At 37.9% G+C, this 23,332-nt stretch overlaps 1 protein-coding gene across 2 annotated transcripts in view; it reads left to right on the forward strand.

Moving 5' to 3' along the window:
- LOC121945042 (protein yippee-like 1) overlaps positions 1 to 23,332 on the forward strand; it is a 41,891-nt gene that overhangs the window by 10,368 nt on the left and 8,191 nt on the right. For both annotated transcript variants that reach the window (XM_042489043.1, XM_042489042.1), the window contains exons 2-3: positions 3,109 to 3,393; positions 22,540 to 22,583. In XM_042489043.1, coding sequence (XP_042344977.1) covers positions 3,277 to 3,393; positions 22,540 to 22,583 — 161 coding nt within the window. In that variant the 5' untranslated portion in view covers positions 3,109 to 3,276. The remainder of the gene's footprint in view (positions 1 to 3,108; positions 3,394 to 22,539; positions 22,584 to 23,332) is intronic.

Below are 23,332 nucleotides of genomic sequence, written 5' to 3' on the forward strand. Positions count from 1 at the left end.
AAAACAGTAAGAGGCTGATTCTATGAACAGACCTGTGTAACCTCAAACCTCAGCGTCCACTTAAAGACACCAAACAGCCATCATCTCGATGTTTACAGGAATAACCTTTTAGTGCCTGCACGCTCTAAACCACGGACACAAACAAAAACGATTAATAATGATAATTTAATGGACAAGATTATTAAAAAGGGCCATAAAATGCAGCACGGGGGCAGCAGTGTCTAAAGAGGAGGGAAAAAAAAGGATCATTTAAACAGAAATATGTTGAAAAAATAACAAAAAAAAAGTAAAAACAAAAAAAAACAAATAGGTGTGTTTTGCTGTGTGAAATGCTTAACTTTTAAAGTTTTTTTCTTCCTTTTTTTTTTTTTGAATAAGGCATGTCTTGAAAGGGAAAACAGTTTGAGTTTTCTGGTTAAATAAGATTAAATGTGCATATTTTTGGTATCGTGTGTAAGCATGAATCACATTTAATCAGCTGGAATCCAAAATTGTTGCCATACCAAAGTCCAGACAGCAGTACGAGGTGGGAACAAGTCCTGATTCTGGTGGATTTTTGGCGTTGTTGTTGCGCACCTGCAGAGATGTTTTTTGTCAACCTGAGTACCTCATTTCATTGTGTCTTGGCTGCATTGTCTCATCGTCTATTCTAGTCCGTCCTGCAGTAGACTGAACCGGTATGCATTTGTCTCTGTAGCACTGAATCTCCTGCAGGCAGTAACACATGATAAAGCAGAGATATTTTTGTGCATATTTTGTGCATTTTATAACTTAAGCTTGCCTTTTGTGTGTTCAACTCTTAACTCCATGTTATTACAACTGGTATAATATTTTTTCTATTAGTTATGATAACATTGTACTCACCAAAGTATTTGCTGAGATCCAGTGGTGGAATTTAACAAAAGTGCATTTACTTAAGTATAATTTATGAGGTATTTTACTTGAGTATTTACATTTTGGGTTACTTTATACTTCTACTTTACTACAATTTTGAGGCAAATATATTCCACTTTTACTACATTTGTTTGGCAATGTTTGTTACTTTACAGATTTAGATTAAAAATATATAAATATAAACCAACTAATATATACATTAACTAAAACTCAACTTTTATTGACATTGCACCTTTCATACAAATATTTAGCCTGAAGTGCTTCACAGGACAAAATTAAAATAACTGGACACCATTAAGAGGATAACACAAAACATCTATATACATAAAGTTTTGAAAGAAAATAAAGTGACAACAGTAATACAGTATTTTTTTTTTTTTTTAGAAAAAGCAAACAAACAAGCAAAAAAGATTATTTAAAAAAATTATAAATTAAAATAAATAAATAAAAATTAAATAGGATATAAAAATAAACAACAGGGATAATAAAAAAACTTAACTTAAAATTAAGACTGTATTGTTACTTTAAATTAAAAGCCATATTTAAATAGATAGGTCATAAATTTATTTTCAAAAATATGGAGAGCTTGCTAATTTTAATATCCAGAGGCAGGTGATGTGAGCTCCATCTTTACCAGCTACAACAAATGAAGAGAAATTAATACATCAATGATGATAAATGTCATTCCTAAATGAGCTTTTCTGCATAATTCACACTTTAACTTTTGGAACTATAAGTGTATTTTATGCTAATAGTTTTGTACTTTTGTATCACTGTGATATTGCTACTTTTGTTTAAGTGAAAAGATCAGAGTATTTGTTCCACAGCTGCAGAGATCTGGGAACAAGGTCACTAAAAAGAAATCCAGCAGGACAAAAAAACAAACACGAGCAGTCAGATGATCCGGCAGATTGTAAACAAACCCAGAGGTTAGCCAAAACTTATTTGTAAAGGAAAATGAAGGCAAATAATACAATTATTACTCAGCAGTTTGTTGTAAAACATCAGTTACAGTTTACAGACTGACCCTCCGGATATTTTTAACATTTCAGATGCTCTTACTTATTAAACACAACCTGTCTGATTGTCTGAACGGTGATGTTTCTTTCTTTTATCGTACTTTATTGTGGAGTAAAATCTATTAAACGTTCTCAAAAGAAATGACCAGAAGGAAATGCTACACAATTAAGACCCAAAATAAAAAAAAAAACATTTATTCTGTTTTTTTTAAATAAACCAGATATCAATTAAAATCTTACTAAATACTTTTATATATAAAATATTTAAATATTTGAATCCTGAGCGTATATGTTTGATTATTTAAAAAACACAGGGAAAAGGCAACTTGGCAAAAAATGGCTAGTAAATTGCAATAAATTAGTAGATTCAGAATATTACTTTTCTAAAAGAAAAATTCTAGAAAACTGCATTTTTATTTATCATAATTTAAAATTATTTAAAGAATTTTTTTTTTTTTTAAACAGTTTTCTCAGGTCATTTCTCTATTTTCTTTGTTTACTTTTCTGTCTTTCATTTTTATTTTATTTTATTTTTTGCTTCTTTCTGGTTTATCTCTATGTATGTTGTCTATTGCCTTCTTCCCATGTTTTAGAAAGAAATCCAGCTAATATGCCCAGGTTAAACAGGCTTAATGTCTAAAAAATGCACACAATTATCTTCAGTTTAAGGTTAATTGTGAAAGAACATTATGAAATATCTTCAGAAATTATATTTTTGATAGAATCGAGAATGCAGATAATTTAAAGCAGAAACACAAACTCTCCTGCCCTGTGAGGGATTTTGTGAATAATACATGATTCTGCTGACTTACAAACAAACAAAAACACCTAAAGTTTTTCTCAGAGGATTCAATAATCTCATCCTGCATGTATCGGTCCAGTGAGACAGAACAGACAAGGACACAAACTATGAATGCTAAAACAGTCTGTTACCAAGTGAAACATGTTTTGTGGCTTTTACATAAACAAGGGTTTGTTTAGCGTGCCATAACATTAAGTTACATCACCGCACAGCCATGTAGGTAGTCAACAACATGGGATTGTAATCACATAATAGATTATTGTAATCAAATGATTGCTCGAGCAAATGAGCTGTGTTTATATTGGAAATGCAATCAAGATCATGAGCTCTAAAAATAGGAAGTACACGATGTGTCTCTCACTGCTTCTCCTCTCTTTCCGTTTGGCCCTGCAGGTTTGATTTTCTCCTGTGGTGTCTGTGTGGAGCGTGCCACACACCCACTCCACAACAACGACGGCTTTTGCTTGCATCTTCCAGTGTTTCTTCTGTCAGCAAGTCCAGCAGAGCTGCAACTCTTCCAGTGCCAGCCCTGACACCAGCGAGGAGCCCTGCCCCACTGACATGGTGAAGATGACCAAGTCAAAGACCTTCCAGGCTTACCTGCCGAGCTGCCACCGCACCTACAGCTGCATCCACTGCCGGGCGCACCTGGCCAACCACGACGAGCTCATCTCAAAGGTACAGCAGCTCCACTCCTCCCTGTCTTTCACTTATCCCTCTGAAACCTAACTAAATTAGCTTGATTAATTTCAAACACATGGGAAGAGGGCAAAGAGCAACAGCAGAAAAAAGACCCCAAAATTAGAAAGAAATATGTTTTTTTCCTAAAAAAAAAAAGGGACAAGAAAATCTCATGAAAATGAAAATTAGACTTTTTTAAATAATAAAAAATGAAAGAAAAGAAGAAAAAAAAACATTTGAAATGACCTGGAAAAGGTGCTTAAAATTATAATAATTTTGTAACATAATTTAAGATTTGTCATTTTGATCATTAATTTCCCTAGCCTTTCAATTTTCCCTTGATATTTTTAAAAACAATTTTCTAAATCTCCTATTTTCTTGCAATTTGCTGACATTTCTGAGTTGGTCATTGCCTTTTTTTGACATGTTTTCAATGAAAACGAATACTTGTGAGAGGCATAAGAGAAAATCACAACAAAAGTGATGTTGCTCGAGGTTTCAAAGGGTTAAAATAACCTGCAGCAATTCGCATGACATTCAGTTGGTCTGTTTATATTCATAGACATGATAAAGGCTTGAGGACGCTTTGCAGTTGTGTCACAAATCTCCCAGCAGGCGTATTTGGTGCCGTTATGAAGGTCAACCTGAGTAAAATAATACAAACATGTAAAAGATACTTGAAAGTAGATCAGACGCATCAAGAAAGTGTTTGCATTGTGCATCTATGCAAACCACGGATGTGTTACAATTGTACATTTCATACATATCGTTTTTTAAAGTGACAGTACATGAGCTGACTTCAGTCTCTTTCCCACTGCACAAAAAGCCCACTGACACAACACTTCGGTGAACGCGCTAATTATAGCTGCTTAACCGTCAAGATGCAATGACACGCCACCACAAAATACCGCCCGCCTCTGCCCAAGCAGCGCTCAAACATCGATTCAGATCAGTCCGCACCGAGTTTGGAAAAGAGACTGAATAAGTAAGAAATAAATGAAGAGAAGTAACCACGTTTTCAGTGCGCACACACACACACACACACACACACACACACACACGCACGCTAGTCTGCTGCAGAGCTGTATGCACAGCTCTACTCTAATGAGAAAGCACCCGTGTTTAAAAAACTTGCATGCACCTGCTAATTTTGGTGGAAAAGAGATATATGTGTTTGCCATGTGGTGCACAGTGGGTTTGTTGAAGCTTGTTTCTTAAATACTGTTGCAGCAAATGTGCCATAAAACCTTTAAAAAAAGCTAGGAGCAGCAAAGTTAGCTGATAATGTGGGTTTGTTTCTACCGTTGACTCTTTTACTCGTTTTAATGCAGCTTTAAAACAAGTGGTACTCATGTAGGAGCAGACCGAGAAACAAAAGCACACTCGAGTTTGTCAGGTTAGTACAAAGTTCAGCTGTTCTATGAAAAGTTTTATGGCAATTTCATCCCGTTTTTCATTATTCAAACACTGATAAATCTGCAGACTCGTCTGGATATTGGCTATCTTGGTCTCTTTAATCATCTTTTGGACGACATTATGAGTCATGATGATAAAATTTTGACCCCGTCCTTGTAATATTTTGGAAATGAATAAATCTGTGCTCGGCTAAACTGTGAATTCTCAGAGTGTCGTCCTCTGGTATTAGTTGTGGCAAATGTCCTTTTGAGTTTGACAGCGAGATCATTTTATTTGACGCTCGCCTGCCTTATTGCATCCACGGAGCTCGTGTACCTGTCTGCTCTTGCATCTGTATTTTATTTCTGCCGATAAATTCTCAGAGGCTTCGATGACAGCTGCTGCTGGTGTTATTTCTGAAGGCAGTTTCAGCGGTCAGTCTTTTAAAGTGTTACTGTCTCGGCTATTTTTGTTTCTGTTGCTGTTTTTGAGCGAAATTTTTATTTTTAAAAAAGGAAAGCACTGCTGTTGTGTCTCTCTGAGACTCTGAGGTTTACTTTGATGGAAAATCAAGACAATCAGGCTTCAGATTTGGCTCACTGCACACGTTTCCTGTGAACTCAGAGAGATGGACTGCAGTGTTGTTGTTTTTGTTTGTGTTCTCCCAGTCATATATTACTCAATACTGCTGAATATGGGGCTTAAATGTTTCATCAGCGCCACAGCTAATGACTTATTTATTAATCTGTAGGCTATTTTTAATGAACTTTGTTTTTAGCTTGAATATGTCAGAAAATAAGGACAAATGCTCACAGCAGGTTCTCAGTGCCTGCGCTGTATTTATGTGGCTTAACCATTTAAAAACTTGAGCAAACTGGCATGATGTCTTTAAAAAAAGACATGAAGAAGTTACAAGGTATAAATTACAACAAAATTACCTTAAATTTAAAAGCAGCAGAAGGTTAAAAAAGGTGAAAAACACTGGGTTAAAACTCGGGCTGCAGGAGGGTGTGTTTAAGAAAACTGCATTTTTTTTTGTTTTTTGGTCGTTTTTTTTACTTCTTTGTCCCAGCTTTAATATAAACAAGTTTATTCAAACCAGGGTAAGAAAGCCCAAAGGGATTTAGTTAACCATGATTTAAGATGGAGAAAAAAAAGAGAAGCTGAAACTCAGACATTTCTGGTATTTTATTTGGGTAATCACCTAGAATTATTAAAATGATTGATTAATCTTCTGATAACTGTCTAAATGTTTGACATGTGGTGGTTATTTTTAGCTTAATGTAGCTATTAACAAGACCTTAATCACAAATTACCAGATATTTTAGAGTCAAAATAACTTGTATTTTGATGATTTTTGTCACTGCGATGATGTAATTATTGTGCTTGCACTCCTGGCACTTATCATAACATTTTAAAAAATAATTTCCACTGTCATAAAACATCATGATGAGTGTCAAAACATTTAAACATTTTAAACAAGAGAGTTTCTGCTCTTCTAGTTTCATAAGAGGTTGTTTAATGGGTTGTTTCTGTCAGACTGATGTCAGAGAATCTCATCTCTGTGAGACGGTGACCTGAAGTGAATCCAAATGACGTTTTTATTATAAGTGTCAGAAAGTGTCTGGCAGTGCCGGTCTGAATATTAAATGAGTTCTTCTCAAACTTATATTCAGGGAAAACATCTTAAAGATGCTCCAGAATAGATTTTCAATATTATCGTGAGCAAACCTTGACATCTTTCCAAACATCAAGCTCCATGGCCTATCATACAGAAAGTCTCGATATCGTTGTATGAAGACACGTTTCCGTTGTGAAGTACATTTGTATGCGCCTGTTTTAATGCAGATTTTATATTGCACAAAGAATATATAATTAGAAATGACTGGAAGGAGGAGAAAAAAGCTGATGGAAACTGCTTTTAAACGTCTCAGTGCTTCATCTTCTGTTTCTTCTGCTGCAGACAAAACATTTACATCCAGCTGCCACTCATAATTATACGCCTTTACTCCATCGGAAAGCCCCAAACATGATAGAGAGTGGATGTCAGGGGGTGTGTGCGGCTGCTGGATTAGCTGTGAAACCTTGTCAAGAGCTCCTCAACATCTTCACACAGAGATAGTTGATGGAAATGAGCATAAATTCCCATTTTATTTTGCAGATATTTCAAAAATTGACTTTAAAATTTAGTATAAATCATGGCTTATTGGGTCTTGAAAATTGCAAAAAAAGTCGCAATTGTTTTATTTTTTTTGTGTGTATAATTCATTAAATGTCGAAGGGAACTTGTTCCAATGAGAATAAATAGCCACTGTTCTGAGTTTGTGATTTATAGTTTGTGATTTATACTACACTGACGTTACCACTAACCCGGCATATTTAATGTAAGTCAGGCGCAATAGATCTTGATGCAACAGCCTCCTGAATGGTGATTTGTCTCATCTGTTGTCCTGTAGGCATTTCAGCCATTCTCCAGGTGTCTCCTGTGGTGGGAAATTAATTGTTTGTCTATTGATATTCTTATTGTTCCATCACAACATTGCACTTGGAACAAAACTAGTCACCCCCACTTTAATGCAGGACATCAGGGAATTGCCTTGCATAGTCTTGATTCTCTCATTTTTTTGGGTTCATGTTGCACATGTCTGCATCTTCACTACCAGAATTTGGTGACGATATGCAAAGGACTGCTATGATTGGTGCAACTTGCAGGAAACTGCAATGATTGTCAAAAGTTGTGGTAATTGGACAGAATTGCAAGGTTGCAGAATTCATTGGAGATTGGTTGGTTTGGTTGGTTAATTACGTTAATTGTTGCGATCACAATATAGCAGCATCCTGGAGGGGCTGTCGTGTCGTGCAGCTCTTGATTTGAAGTGGCCTCCAACAGGGTTTTTGGACAGGGGTCATCAGAATGAGGACAGAGATTATGTGCAAAATGTGGGACTGGCAAGGCAACCTGTAGGCCAAAGAAATTCAGCCTGAGGATCATGAAAATGTCAATAAATTTGTCTTTTTATGCCAACTGGTACTGAGAGTGTAGCACTAAGTATTTGTAATATTTTAAAAAGTTGCATTAAACATGTTTATTTAAACTTATGGCACCTATCAAGGGGTTAACTGAAATTAGTTTTTCAGGGCTGATATCGATACAGATATTAGTACTAAATGAGACCGATAATTGATATTTGATAATTGATAAATATTTCTGTGGAAATTTGGAATATAACAAACTCCAACACAAACCTTTCTTTAAATGCATTTAGCAAATGTTTAATCAAAAACGAACCTTTCAACATCATAAACAGCAAGTTCCCAGCAACTTTTTTATAGTCAAGTGAAGTTTGGATAAACAATGAATGAATAAAAACAGCTCCCTGAGGTTTTACAAAGTCAAAGTTACACTTTCTTTGCATGTATTGCAGACTGCCTTCCCTGGTGTTGGTTTAGTGTAATACGCAGACCTTTTCATTCATTAATTTTATCAGTGATCATTAAAATAAAACGTGATACAGATAATCGGCAAAAGGCCAAATTTCAGCCCTGATAACCGGTCAGACTGATAATCTGTCGACCCCTGCGCTTATGAGAGCATCTGAGCGAAATGAAGCAGTGAGAATTTTTTCTTCTCGTCCAGGGAGATTTTCATTCCTCCACATTCCTGGTCACTTGGCTCAATATCGCTCCAATAAAATCAATCACAACTAAATCCACAAGAAAAAGAAAAACTGAGTGTAAAGTTGTTATTATTGGACAAAATTGCAAGGTTGTGCAAAGTTTCACAGGAATTGGTTCAATTTGCGTAAATTGTTGAGATGGCAGTATCTCCGCATCCCTGTTGGGGCTGTCCTATCGTGCAGCCCTGAGAAGAATGCCGGCTTTTAATCTCCCTGTGATCATTTTCAAAAAATCCTCCCAACACTGGACATGAAATATATGAGATATCCTCTGTCAGTCATAAACTACTATTGATAGGTTTGTACCCGCCTGCACAGAAATCCTCCCACATCCAGTCCACAATAATTATCAAACCCAGCAGAGACAAAAACAAACACACAAAAAACTAATATAACAGTCAGATCACACAGTAGGAGGCTGAAGATTGAGCCCATTCACCCAAAATGAAATTGTCCTGCCGGGTCTGGTCATTTATCCGCCCACGGAGAGTGACGAGTCTGAACTTGAGTGAAATACAAACAGCTGAGAGTTACATCATCTGGTTTCTTTGGCTATGAGGCATAACGGTATCAGTTTGTTGCAGGATTTATGGGTATTGAAGTCCACATTGTCCAAACAGTTGCTGACATTCGGAGCCACAAACATGCTCAGCTGCCACACTGCCGCTTTTAATGCCGCCCATAAATGTGCAGCTGGTGGGCAAAGAGTGAGTAAAGTTTAAAAACTGTCAGATGAACCGGAGCTGCAGCGACTCAAGTAATGACCTTTATGTGTTATAATAAGACGGTGACAGTGTGCTCCCTGTGCGTTGCACTCTCACCAAGCTCTAAGCTGATTATTCAAATGGCAAAGATGATCAATCTGCGCGCTCGCCATCTCCATGTCGAAATCCATTTGCCTCCTGCGGCTGGGAGATTTGGAAGCTCGCAGCTTGTTAGTGCAAGCAGGAAGAGGAGCTCGGTAAACAGCTCTACCACCAGACTGTGTTGCTCCTTTCAGCAGGATCGGAGGCCTCAAGATGGTAATTTTTGAGTTGTGAAGTCGGCACAACAAGGATTTCACAGGCTTTTAATTGTTAAAGGCCGCCGTTAATCACGCACAAGAGCCGTTGGCCAAAGAGAGGGACTATCCTCATTTATCTGCACCTCACTTAACCTGTCCAGAGACGTGTCAGATATGCGGATTAATTATCTCCCAGCTGAAACTGTGTGACAAGGAAGAGTGAGGTGTTTTATGATGAAACACAGGGAGGTTTTATTGGCTGCTGTGCAGGGAGTTAAATTGTTACTGCAGCAAATGTTAGCTGGATGAAGGAAACGAAAACAAAAAAGAGGTTAGCAACTGAGAGCGCCATGCAAATACCCTTTAGATGAAGCACGAGAATACTGCAGAAGAAAGATGTGCGATACAGAAGAAACAGGGTGTTTAATTAAAAGCCGTGAACTGTCAGACGGTGCAGGCTGTTGTTTTTCTGTTTATTTTTTCTTCTGTCTGATTCACATCCTCTTGTTTGCAATCAGGAAGTTCATGGGTGTTTGAGCCGTGACATAAAATAGGGAAGAAAACACCACTGATAATGATAATGAAACTTAGTTTATGGGACAAAGTTCATGCAAAGAAGTGTCTCACAAAAATGAGACTTTTCTGAAGTAAAGAGCACACAGACGGTGAGACTAAAGCCCAGCGTGAACTTGAGTTTAAATTCACAGCGTTGTTGAAAAAAGAGTTGTGTTTTTATTTTGTTGCACTTGTTATAAGGAGAAACAAGGAAAGAGTTGAGCTAAGTGACACAAAGTAATTTATACATATAAAGAAAATAATAATAATAAATCATAATAAAATGCATTTTTGATAGAGTACAGCTGTGATTTTCTTGATTAATTGTTGGTATATAAACTGTCAGAAAATATATTTGCCTGTTACAGTTTGTTAAAGCAACTATTTTCTGATCACTTTTGTGTCCAGGATTTTTCGGACGGGCCTGAAAAATGAATTTTTTTAGTGGACTGACTTCCATTTAATTCAATAATGATTGCAGCTCTAAAATGAAGTGGAATGAGAGAAAAACACTGCAGCCTAAAAGACTGGCTTAAAAATGAACTGACCATGTACGAAATGTGTAAAAATTCTCATCACCTCAGTAAAATCCTTGTTAATGTTACAAGGTTTAGGAGCAATTCTGAGAAAATATTTGACAATAATCCAAATTTCCTTAATTCATGCATCAGTAGTTGCTTGTTTATTGTAGGTAGAACACATTTGCAGCACCAGTCTTTTTTAGAAACGCACTTTTAAACGTCTGAATGACTGAACAGTGAATCGTTGGATGAGGCCAAAGCTCCATCACTGCAGGTCAGCAACGTTTTTTGAAGTTCAACACTTTCTTGTGGTTCCATGTGGCCAGAAATGAATAGAAGAGTGTGTTGTGGAGAGGGATAGAGGGAAATGCTTTTACAGATTATTGGCTGTGATGCAGCGCAATGATACGCCTGAGCTAAAACACCAACTACAGGTCAGCTGTTAAAAGTGTCGAGGTTTTTCTGGATGATTTCAGGGTCAGCTGGGGGCTCACTCCTGGGAATGCTTACTGCGCTGATGAGCTGTGTGGTCTTAGATGCTCAAAATGTCTGGGTGAAATGCAGAAAAATCAAATGTGGTTTTGCATAGAGATTTCATTTAAAAAAAAAAGCTGTAAATCTGAGTCAAATAAGAGTCCAAAAACAGATTTCATTCCCTATTTGTAATTCTTCAGCCCACATTTGAGTCCTTCACTTTGACTTATTCTGAGCGCTGACTGTCGCTCTCTAAGTGACAGATAATAAGATCACAGCGATATTTATGATCTCAGGCGTCGGTGCCTCTGAGGTCACCGTGGGAGAGGCTGAAGATGTTTTAAAGTGTGTTTTGTTTGTGTTTGTTTTTATTAGTGTCACGCCACATTCTGACACTGGAGTAGGAATGCTGGAGAACCAGTCGCACCAGTGAGCCTCTAACTGGGAAATTCAGTTTAATGAGATTTATGACTCCACAAAAGTTGCATCTTAGGGAGTTCCCCACAATGCTGTGGTTTCTATTTACATAAACTACTCTTATGTTGTGGTTCATTTTTAAGACATTGCTATTTATTTTTTGTCTCTTGCTGTTTGTCTAAACACTGAAATCACAGTTTGATTTAAAGCCATACTTCCCAATATATGACCATGATTATTAGCGTCAGCCCAGAGATGGCCATGTTTGGGTTTGTCAGGGTTTCCCACACATTCATTTATTTAAAGGCAGACAACATCAGCAGCCACAAATAGATTTTCTGTTTTTGAAACTGGACCGTTCATTAGGAGTGCTGCTGAAATATATATATATATCAAAAAGTTATTCATTACTCTACACTCTCAGAGTGCAGTGCATACTCAGGGCACAGATGGAGCAGCAGAACGTTAGATGCAGTGAAAGTGAAACTTCTGCTGCGCCTGAGAGTTTGCCTTCACTCACAGCAGCTGCTCCTCTCATCCATTGATCTGATCAGCTCTGATCAGCTGGTCAATTATCCACCCTGCGACCCCTTAAGTGGCAGCTGAGAAAAAAATAACACAGAGAGCTCCACTTGCGCTGCATTTACAGACCAACTAAAACCTTAGAGTTTAGAGAGCAGGCACAGAATGATATGAAGGGACACCGGCGCTTAAAAGACGTTTCCTGTCGTTGTCGTTGCATATTTAAAAAAACAATACAAGCACATCCTTTTCGAAAACCTTTCGTGTCAAATAGATTCAAAGTGGCTTTCACTGTTATGGGGTGTAACCCTTTAAAACCGGAGAAAATTGGCTTAATTTCTTTAAAACAAATGGGAAGAAGCAATGAAAGAGACATGACCCAAAAAATAATCAGTTATAAGTACAGGACAACTATCTGAAACTCAGTTATTAAAAAAACCCCAAACAAAACAAAAATTAAAATACGAAAAAAAGCAAACAAAAAAAGAGAAAAAAAAGAGACAGCAAGAAAACATCCTGGAAAAGGTGCTTAAAATGTATAATAATTTTTTAAAATCATTTTAAATATTAAATAATGATAATTATAGAGTACTTCCCCTTTTTTCAAAAACATTTTCCTTTGATACTTTTTCATAGCTTTTTTGTTTTATTTTTTTGAAATAATTTTCTAAATCTACTAATTTCTTGCAGTCCGTTGAAAATTTCCTACCAAGTTGCTCATTGCCTTTTTCCCATGTTTTTGAAAGAAATCAGATTCATTTGCTCATGTTTTAAAAGCGTCTGAAAGCAGCACAAGAAAAGTGATGTCACTCGAGATTTCAAAGCATTAACGTAAGCATTCACATTTTGATTGTAATCGCCTGGTATTTGTCTTTAGTAGCTCAGAGAAACCGTCCTTGCCAGAAATCAGGAAAAAAAGTCTATTTTTATGAAATATAAACCTTCAAGAAAATGAAGACGTGTCACGCAACCAAGGCCATGTGTTTGATGAGGAAATAGTTGCATCATCTAGTCAGTAAATTGATCACGAGATGGATCATCAAGATGTGTCAGGGGACAAACTTCTCCAAGCTTTGCTTCGCTCGCAGTGCAGAATCCAAATCCAGCCTCACTGTGCTTTGCTGTTATGTAACTCCACAACCAAGTCTGTAAACCGCTGCTGTAGTGAAACCATCTCTGCATGTTTGTACCTCAGATTTCCCTGTTTGTAATCTGCTCAGTTGGCAAATGTCTCACCTCGGTGCAATGTTGGCTTTCCTGCTTGTGTCTCATTGTGCCGTGGCTGTGCAGACTTTTGCAGAAAACTCGAGTTCACCACACAGATACATCGGTGTGGAGGCATTTTTTTCTCAGATAGTAATGGAACGCCTACTGCACAGGTTTTGGAAATATACTCTTTGATCCACATTGAATTTTGCACTTTGTGGTTAAACCCAATTGTGCAGCATTAGGTAGCTACTAAGAACAAGCTTCTTTCTCCATGAAATCATGGGATCGATAGCTAGAGCTAGTAGTTTGTGTTACAGTTTCTCAGCAGCCCAATCACCAGATGAAAATTTGTACATTTCTGCAAACCACAGATACATTACATTTGCACAGTTTATGTTGTTATTGTGTAATATTGACATTTTTAAAGTTACGTAATGTATGAGTTTACTTTGTCATTGCGAGGTGCACTTGGACAAAACGATCAATAAGTATTTAAAAAGTGTAGTTTGGGTGTTTTTCTGTATTTTATCATATCTTATAAACCAATAAGTAATTGATTTACATCGGTAAACAAGCTGCAGATTTATTGATAATTAAAATATTTATGCAATGATATAAAAGCTGTTCAGCATTAAAAACTCACAGACCTCTGCAGTGAAGCGTGAACCGGGATGTGATTTCACAGTTATTGGGCCAATGCCATTCGGTGACTCTTGACAAATGACCTAATTAGTCGAAACAATCCACTTAAATAATAAGTGGATTTAATTAAGGGATCTTCCTTGGACAGTCTGTCTTCTCTGCCGGAGGTTTCACAGGGTAAACATGTCGCTTTGGTGCCGTCACAGTAACACATCATGCTGCTGTGTCTGTCGAAACATCTGACAAAGTTTGACAGACAAATTTAATTCAGTTCAGTTGGTACTTTTTAAATCCGTAAAAGAACATGATCTGTGTGTGTCTGCACTTTTATTGTTCTGATGCAAATACACGTGCTAAAAGTTTGACTTTCTACAAATGCATGACGCTTTGTTTTTAGTGCTGTGATAAAAGTAGCACTACAAATTAGATGGTAAGAGGTAGATTTATTTGTCATTCTTTCTTAAACGTAGCTTAAGAAAAAGAAAATATAAAATGAATCATTAAAATCAACATGATATTAAAATTATTACAAGCTTCAATTAATAAATAAACATGGAAGTCATCTTCAAAGTGATTTTTTTTGTCCAACAGACAGTACAGAACCCAAAGATATTAAATTAATGATATAAAACGGAGAAATACTCAAATACTCACATTTAAAGTAATACTCTGCAGGATTTTCTTAAAAAGAAAAGCAAAGTATAGCCCCTCAATTATCACTTATGACCCACCAGAAGTGAGTGGTGGTGTATTTTCCTGCAGAGACAAACTCCACACCTGGCTGATCACACAGCTGATCGATAGATCCATCAGAGCAGACTGAGAGGCAGATTCAGTGAAAATCATGAAATTCAGTTTGCCTTTAATTTTCACTGCTAATATTAAAAGCAAAACTTGTTTTGAGTATTTTCTTTGTCATTTGTAGTTTGTTTTAAAGAAGGGGAAAAAATTGATTAAAATCGTAAATCGGGTTTGGTGTGAAAAGAACAGAGATTTTATTTTAAGGCCATATCGCCCTACTGCTTAGTACACAGTAAAAGAACGGCGTCCTAGATTTAGGGGGATTTAGTGGCATCTAGCGGTGAGAATTGCAGATTGCAACCAGCTGAAACTTCTCAAGGTTAGGATACCTTAAGTATTCGCTGCTCAGGAGGTGCCACGTTAAATTATCTGCAGAGGTCTCTTCTTCTACAAAAAAATCCCCCCAAAAAACCCAAACCTGGTGTTTTAAACTAGTAAAAACACTGAAAAAGCAGTTTCACTTTGCAAATCGTTTTATCTTTGATGCTGTTTTGCATGTCAGACACGGGGCCACTCGCCCACCACATCTTAATGTGTGCTCACCTTTATCTCTGATAACTTACTGCGAGACGTTCAAGAGGTTTTCTGCCAGAAGCTAAATTATCCTCAGAGGTCTCCTCCTCTCCAAAGCAGTCTACCAGGTGATTTAAATCGGAAAAAAACGTTGGATAAAGCAGTTTAATGTTGAAAAAAACTGTTCTTTGGTTGTTGTTTTTTACATTATTCAGCTTGCAGTGGAGGGGCTGATAACTACAAAACACAAAAACTCAAATGGCCCTGTTCAGAGTCAGTGTTTGTGGGCTACTGTAGAAACAAAGTACTCTCTGTAGATGAGGACCTGCTCCCTATATAGATATTACTGGCTCATTCTAAGGTAACAAAAACACAAAAATTCTCATTTTAAGGTAATTATACACTGAAGACGACATTTTTTACATTATATTCCATTTCTGCCAATATATCCCTCTAAATCCTACACACTGGACATTTAAGACGCTGTAACAAAAGAATGAAATTATTTTGTTTGAGTAATCATTTCAGCGTTTTAGTATCTTATTTTGCACACTATGATATAAAATAATATCTGAAAACTGTTCTTATTAATATCTTGATATTGATTTTGAGCACGCTGCCCACAGATCTATTAATAAGCTCTCTATTATCTGCCACACCTCGTTAGCATTTGTGTGTTCAGTAGTCCAAGGCAGCATCACCAGTCCTCAGCATCAACCCTTCTAAGCCGATTATGTTACTTAGGAGAAGATGACACCGTAGTCTGGTGTTTTCCACTACATGCTGCCAAGGGCCACGCGCCCTGCCCGTGTTTGATTTTCATCTCATGTGAAATTTACAAAGTGAAGATCCAGCACTGGGTTTTGTTATAAACTTCTTCACTGTGCAAAGAGTAAGAAAAATGATAAACTAGTTCCCGTGCTAACAAAGCGAGGTTTTGGAGGAGCTCTGCAGGCTCTGGCAGATTTCTCCCCACAGTTTGCAGTTTGAGTGCTGGAAATCTCCTGAGCCAGGTATAAAAAAACTTCCCCTCCCCGAGCTTATGCGTCGAGTCTTCGAGGCATGCCAGCCGGCGAGTAAAGATGCAGATGGAGCAGCCCGAAAGAGAGGATTAACCTGAGCATACGGGCCAGAAGGAAGTGTGGCAGGCACAGTATCCCTCCTCCCCTCCTGCCCTCAACCACTACACTCAATATGCTTCTTACAAAAGACAGTTTATTGATGCAGACTTGAATGAAAGTTTTCTTTTTGCAGTAAAATTCCCTGAAAAACCTTAAATTTATGAGACTGCTTCATCTTTCATTATCAATTAACCTGCCCATTATTTTCTTTGTTAATTGATCAGCTGTTATGTCTATAAAATGTGAATCAACAGTTTCAATGCTACAACAAGGCCAAAAACGCTGGTGATGTTTTTCAAAACAACTTGGCACATCGGGGCTTCAGGACACTTATGGCGAGCAGTATGGGGACATTTTTTGGTTTTATTATGGATTGTTTCAACATTTGAATCCTAGTCACCATTTGCTTCAGTTGTTTGCGAGATGAGTCTTTTAAACACTACATGAAATTCTTGTTGTGTTTTGTAGACTATAAAACTTCTTTCTATAAGCATTAGGGTGATTAGATAATGACTTAATTGTAATTTTTGGGTGAGCAACCCCTTTAATGCAAGAGGCATTTCATAAATTGTTAAAAAAATAGATGTAACCAAATATTTTCAGATTTTACGATGCAATGTCAGAAAAAAAAGGATTCATAAAAATCCTACTTCCCATGTCTTTTGAACATTTTACTGTATTTAAAACCTTATTTTTAGATGAATGATTTCAGCTTGTTTTTATGGCTTTTGAAATACCTGCAGGAACCCTGATTCTGTTCCTTAGGCCATGAAAATATTGCGAGATTACTACTGCAAGGCATGTGATCTTTAGAGCTGACAAAACCAAATGAAATAACCAGGTTCTAAAACTTTTAGTCTTTGTTTTGAGAAGACTTTGAGAAAGGTTTTCTTTTTTGAGAAAGGTTTTCTCTAAGTCTAGAGTATCCGTCTAACTACAGCCCCACGCACACTGTCCCATCACAGTCTCTAAGCTGTAATTGCACAATCACTAGTGAACGGTCAACTGGACGAAGCTCCGTCAGCATGAAGGACAAGTTAAACATCATCGCTGACTTTATTTCAGTCAACCTTTTCCCAAAACATGCTGAAAACAAGAAGCGCAGGCACAAAATCAGATCCGACATCTGTTGTCATTGTCATCCTGAGCACGCCGCATCTCTTCACCATCGCCGTCAGTTCATATTTTTATCAGATAATACGGGTTACATCCTGCAGCAGATAGGAGCACCATCCTGAAATCAGATATCAGTGTGAGCGGCACTTTTGAGAGCGGAGGCCTGCAGTGTGAACGTGGTCCTGGAGCGGGACGACACGGCCTGAATACTGAGGAGGAGGCTGAGTGTTTTATTCAGCACCTTGGCTTCGTCCCACCCATCAGACTGATGGAAGCCCCTCTAATGGATTGATCACACTTTTCTTTTCTCGCTAATAACAGACGCACTTCCTTTTGGGCTTTTTTTTTTTTCTTCTTCTTCTTCCAGCTGGAAGTTTGCCAGCGCTCTTATGGTGTACATGTGACTGACGTAACCGTGACAGTCAATTTGTTACTGCCCCCCCGCCAACGCTTAATATCGTAATTAAACCAAGTGTATTAAAGGTCAGTAAGGTTTTATTAAACTATGTAGAAGCTACGCCAGCAAAGGGGCTTCAGTCGGTGCACCACTTTAGTCCAAAGTGAAACATTTCAACAAGAATAGGATGGATTAAAATTGCACACTGAAACCTACAGGGTGACTTTGGTTTCTTCCTATGTTTTCTTCTAGCACTTCCAGTAGATTAAATTGACACTTTGTCTAATATTTTGATACATGTCTAAATAGTCTCAGCTACACATAGTGCAGTGGTTAGTGCCAATTAGCTTTTTTTTTTAGCACACAAAAACGCTTAATGAACATAACCTGACAAAGGACAGATATGCCATTTCTTTTAAGACTGACATTTTTTCACGTGTCAGATTGTGAGGGAGTTGTTTTGTTTTTATTTTTTTAATAATATTTCATATCTTTATACTCCCCTGAAATTTTACTGGGATATAAGGTGTATGACAATATAAGTGTGCAGCGTTAAACAAGTTCTAGTTTGGTCAAAATTAATCCTTAATTCACCAAGTTAAATGCAAAAACATTCACTGTCTCTCCCTGTTGGCTGCCGGCTGTTGACAGTCCTTTCACTTATCCCTCCACCATTAGGTGTCACAGTTTCTTTCAGCTCAGCTGCCTGATCCCCCAGTAGAGATTGGAGACTGAGCTCTGGTGGCGCGTGCTGTGCACTACAATTCAACAGGTTTAGTAGAAAGTTGAGTGGCTGTATTTATGGCAAAATCAGACCTACAGAATTTCCAAATACCATAGTATACAGTAATACCATGATACTGCCAAGTGGGGATACTTTGCCAATTTTTTAACTAGCTTTGTATAAAAACAATGAAGGTAGTATGTGTAGATGAACTGTGGTAAACCTCCCTCAATCTAACTAGTGCCTAGGTATCCCTCCTTATGTCATTTAGTGTTGTTTCGCCGGCTCTTGGAGCTGTTACTCGAAATCAGACTGTTGTCCCACATTTTGGTTGAGCGTTTATTGGTCTGATGCATTCTGGTAGTTGTAGCTTTTCATCCTTTTGAACAGAAGCCAATGCCACGGTCTTTTTCTCTGTTTTCTCTGGTCATTGTCTGGCATGTCTCTGCTGCAGAGAAGGCCCAGTTTAATATGAGTGAAATAATTCTGTAAGCGTGCCAAGATGCCACCAAAACATTAGAAAGTATGACTGTGCTACACGCTTGGCGTCTGGTGGCATTTTACACAGCTGAATTTTCATTTGACTTCAAGAGTAGTGGTATTGGTACTGGTATTGTAATTTTTGAAATGATACCTGGCCCTAAACAACATTATGTTCGTGAATTATTCACATATGGTCAATAAGGATTAGGCCTTTCAAAATATCGTTGGTGTACTTACGTAAATGGATTTTACATCAAAGCTTTGCAGAACATAGTGTAAGACTGAATATCAGACCTTTAATCCTTTAAAATACTCCCCTTAACCTGAATTTAAATATAGCTTTTTGGGTTTAAGTGGATGCATTTAAGTTGGAGTTGAACCCTCACCTACCCCAGTCAGGCATCTGTTGAGACAGATGGTAAAAGTCGACCTCAGCAGGTTTGTTAATAGCCTCAAGTTAATCTTTATTTCTCAAGGGCCAAAAATAACCCCCCATTTTTTGGTGAATTTTGTTGAAATCAGATTCAGTATGTCTGTGAGACCGTCGCAGATCTCACTCGCTGTCTGCAGCTGAAGCATATTTGCCTCTCAGGGTTGGATTTGTATTTTGTGCGTTTGGCTGAAGGAGTGGATTTCTCTGTACGAGGTATTGTTCCCTTCAGTCCCGCGTGGTCAAGAGGATTCAGGGATTTTGAGATTTGCTTTGTAGAATTCATTTCTTGGGAACAAACGTTTTAAAACAAATGCAATTGCAGCAGCTTAAGGAAAACGAGCTCGGTAACCACACTCCCGGTTTGCTCATGTTTTATTAAGCAGCAAAAGAAAAAAAACCTGTGGGAGTTCTTCCAGCCTGCAAATGATTCTCTCTCTGCTCTTACATTTTGGAAACAATCCTTGCAGGATCCTGTCGGGCTGTCTAATAGGATTGTTGAGAGTCTGGAGGGGGTTAGTGCAGCCCCCGAAAGCTGTCTGGCTGCTGTCTGCATTCAAAAAAACATGATCCAAATTTATAATTTTTTTACTGATCTTGTAGGATTTTGCAGATTCTTAACAGGTTATGTGACAAGCATCCTCCTGCCTCCTGATGTTTTTTGGGGTTTTTTGTAGCCCAGTGATCTACAGTACGGTGAAGCTCGAAGCAGCTCTGGTAGGGAGACAAAAACGCTGCCAAATTAAAAATAGACTGTGGGAAACAGATAAGGGCAGCGAGAGACGGAGCCGTCCCTTTTTGCCAGTGGTTAAGTTGATGGCTGAGCCACAGTGAAGCTCAGATATGACACCCAGCTCTTGTCACATGGAGTAACCCCCTCCTCCCCCTCCCTGGACGATAAACACTGTGGCGAGGACTTGTTGTTGACTCCACGGGGACCGACCTAGTTCCCTCGCACAGCTAAAGGTCACATGTCTTTTGGCTCTCGACTGTACGTGTGTGCAGACTTTTCTTCAAACACAAACAATGAGCTCGGGGGATGTAACAGTGAGACATCAGCACCTACAGCGATCAGAGGAGGGGGGCAGAGAAAATAATAATGATCCTCTTTGTTTCTTCCTCTTGCTGCTCTTGAATGAGTTCCAAGCCAAACCCATTATCTCAAATAAAACTTTTACAGTTCTGACAAATGCTTAAACAAATCGTCCCCTGAGCCTCAGTGGTGGTGGTGGTGTTGGTGGTGGCTGTGGTCAGCAGAGGAGGAGGAGGAGGAGGCAGCTGGTGCTCCTATTAGGCGGTATTAGCTCAGCGCCCTCAACCGCAGCCACAAACTTATCTGCCGCACTCATTTGCAATGGAAAAAGCAAAGCCGATTGGGGCCTGTCTGCCGGCCGAGGATGACGGGGCCGGAGGAGAGAAGCCTGGCAGGCTCTGTCGTCACCCACTGTGACGGCTTTACTGCTCTCTGTTTACATTAATATACAGTAACGTCATGTGTGGACTCAGTGGCGGGCAGCAGGTTATTTATAGACACCGATTTTTTTAACCTCCCACACTCATCACGACAACATGATGGATTTTTGTGTTGTGTGTCAACTTATTTATACATTTATTATCATTTCTTGTATGAATCTGAACTTTTAATTTCTTTGTGAAGAACTTTCTTCATCACTTTGTTCAAAATAAATGTACTATACTTATTAATGTTTCAGGTTTAAACTGGAATAGCAGAGAAGAATAAAGGGGTTGAGTCCATGATGTTGTATATCTTTTATAGAATAGACTGAAATGCCGTTTTTGTTTTTCATTTCCGTCGTCATTTTTGTGGAAATCTTTTCACTGATAACAATATTCCAACTTCTTGTTTTTAGAGTAGCAAACATTTTATCGTATTTTTTCTCTAAATCCCATGTTGAAATCCAACTTTTCAATGAAGTGCTTGCATTTTTTTCCCCTATCCTTTTTGTTCCCAGTAGAATATTTGGACTTGAAATTTTGGATTCGTTTTTGTCTTTTGGCTCTGTCCAAAGGTGTCATCTGAGGACAAGATTTTGGTGTGCAAGATGACTTTTCTGCAAAATGCGATTACCCAAAACACCTTTTCTCTGCATAGATCTGCAGAGACATGCATCTTAATTTCAGCCTCATTTGGAAGGAAATGCATTAAAACACATTTGTTACGCCTCAAGGACACACACACACACACACACACACACACACACACACACACACACACACACACTGGGACACTGAATGTAAACAGAACAGTATTTGTTTAGAAGAAGAACTCCACAGGGGACTTTTAACATACTTATCCCACTGTGCATTTGAGCTAACAGGTTTTCAGCGTGTGTTTGGTTTTAACAGGATCATTAAATCATCAGTATTGTTATCAGCTGTGTGTGTGTGTGTGTACAATTTACTTAGTAACCAACTGCATCTTGGCTGTGTTTTTATTGACATTTCGCTCAGAGCGTTCGGATTCTCGTCATTGTTCAGGCATTAAAGTCTCCTCTCCTATCAGCTGTTAGTCGCTGCTGTAGAAGCTGCTTTGTTGTTCTGCAAATTCACTGAATATCTGAAATGCTGCTTGTCAACAATGAAGCTTGACATCTTGAGCTTGCAGCTGACAAAACATCAGATTTTGTGTAATTTCGTTGATTTTGGCAAGTTACTTTATTTTAAAACTCATCATTCGGCCTGTATTTTGAGTTTTTCTAAACATGGCAACACCCTTTTACATGATTTTCTAGTCAATATTTTTGCAGAAAGTTACGAATTTGCAAGAAATGTCGAAGTTTGAGTTTATTTTTTCTGGTCTGATTTAACAATGAGCAACAAGGAAATGAATGTCCAGCTTCAGTTCTTGAGAAACAACATCTCTTTCGTCATCATTAAAATTAGACGTGTTGATGATAAACTCGCTCAGACTTTTCCGCCTCCCTGAGCCTCATTTTATTTCTTACCTCCAGCCAAACGTGTGTGTGGGAACCTCGACGAGGTGGAAGAACAAGTATGCACAGCAGTTACTGGGAGAAAAGCACCCCAGGGCGTCAGTTGCTCACATTCTTGTAGTCAGTGGTGTGGTGCAGCTATGTATCGTCTACTGACATGATTTTCTCTCTCTCTTTATCTCCTTTCAGTCATTTCAAGGCAGTCAAGGAAGAGCCTACCTGTTTAATTCAGTGTAAGTATGATACCCACACCTACACCGTATTTCTCCAGAGTGGAAAACTTTGCTTTGTTGCTCTTTCTGTGCATTTATTCGGGTTCACACAGTAATTTACAAGTGCTCCAGGGCTTGTAAATAAAAGTTACATGGACTCACAAGCAGCTCTGTTGTTGGATGGAGTTTAAAAAAACAAGTTCACACAACATGCATTTGTTCAAGTATAAACCAGAGTTCAATTAACCCCTCATCACCTGCACCTTTGACATGCTTTCACACTTGTTTTTTTGTGCAGCTGTTTGGCTGCACCCATGTCAAAATTATGCTTTAATGCAAAAAACTTAAAACAATGAAAAGGCAGACGGAGCTACAAGTCTCTTTCCTAACCACAAAAAAGTCAAAAACACAGCACATTGAGGTAAAATTCACATAAACTCTTCATATAAACACCCATGGAAAGAGCAGTTTGAGGTTTAATGTGTCTTAACCTTGAAACCTGAGCAAATTGGCGTCATCGCGTTCAAACACATGGTAGGAAGGCAGCTAGCAGCTTAACTAGAAATCACCCCCAAATAAGAAAGGAATTAGAAAAAAAATTACAAGAAGCTTACCTGAAAATAAGCAAACATAAAAAGACAAGCCAAATGGTAAAAAAATAAAAATAAAGGGCGTTTAAAAAAAGTGCCAAAAATTTAAATATAATTAAATTCAAATTTATAATTATAAATTAATTAGTTATTTTTTAAATAATTATTTTCTAATATTTC

The sequence above is a fragment of the Plectropomus leopardus genome, chromosome 6, assembly GCF_008729295.1.
Source record: "Plectropomus leopardus isolate mb chromosome 6, YSFRI_Pleo_2.0, whole genome shotgun sequence".
Classification (NCBI taxonomy): Eukaryota; Metazoa; Chordata; class Actinopteri; order Perciformes; family Serranidae; genus Plectropomus; species Plectropomus leopardus.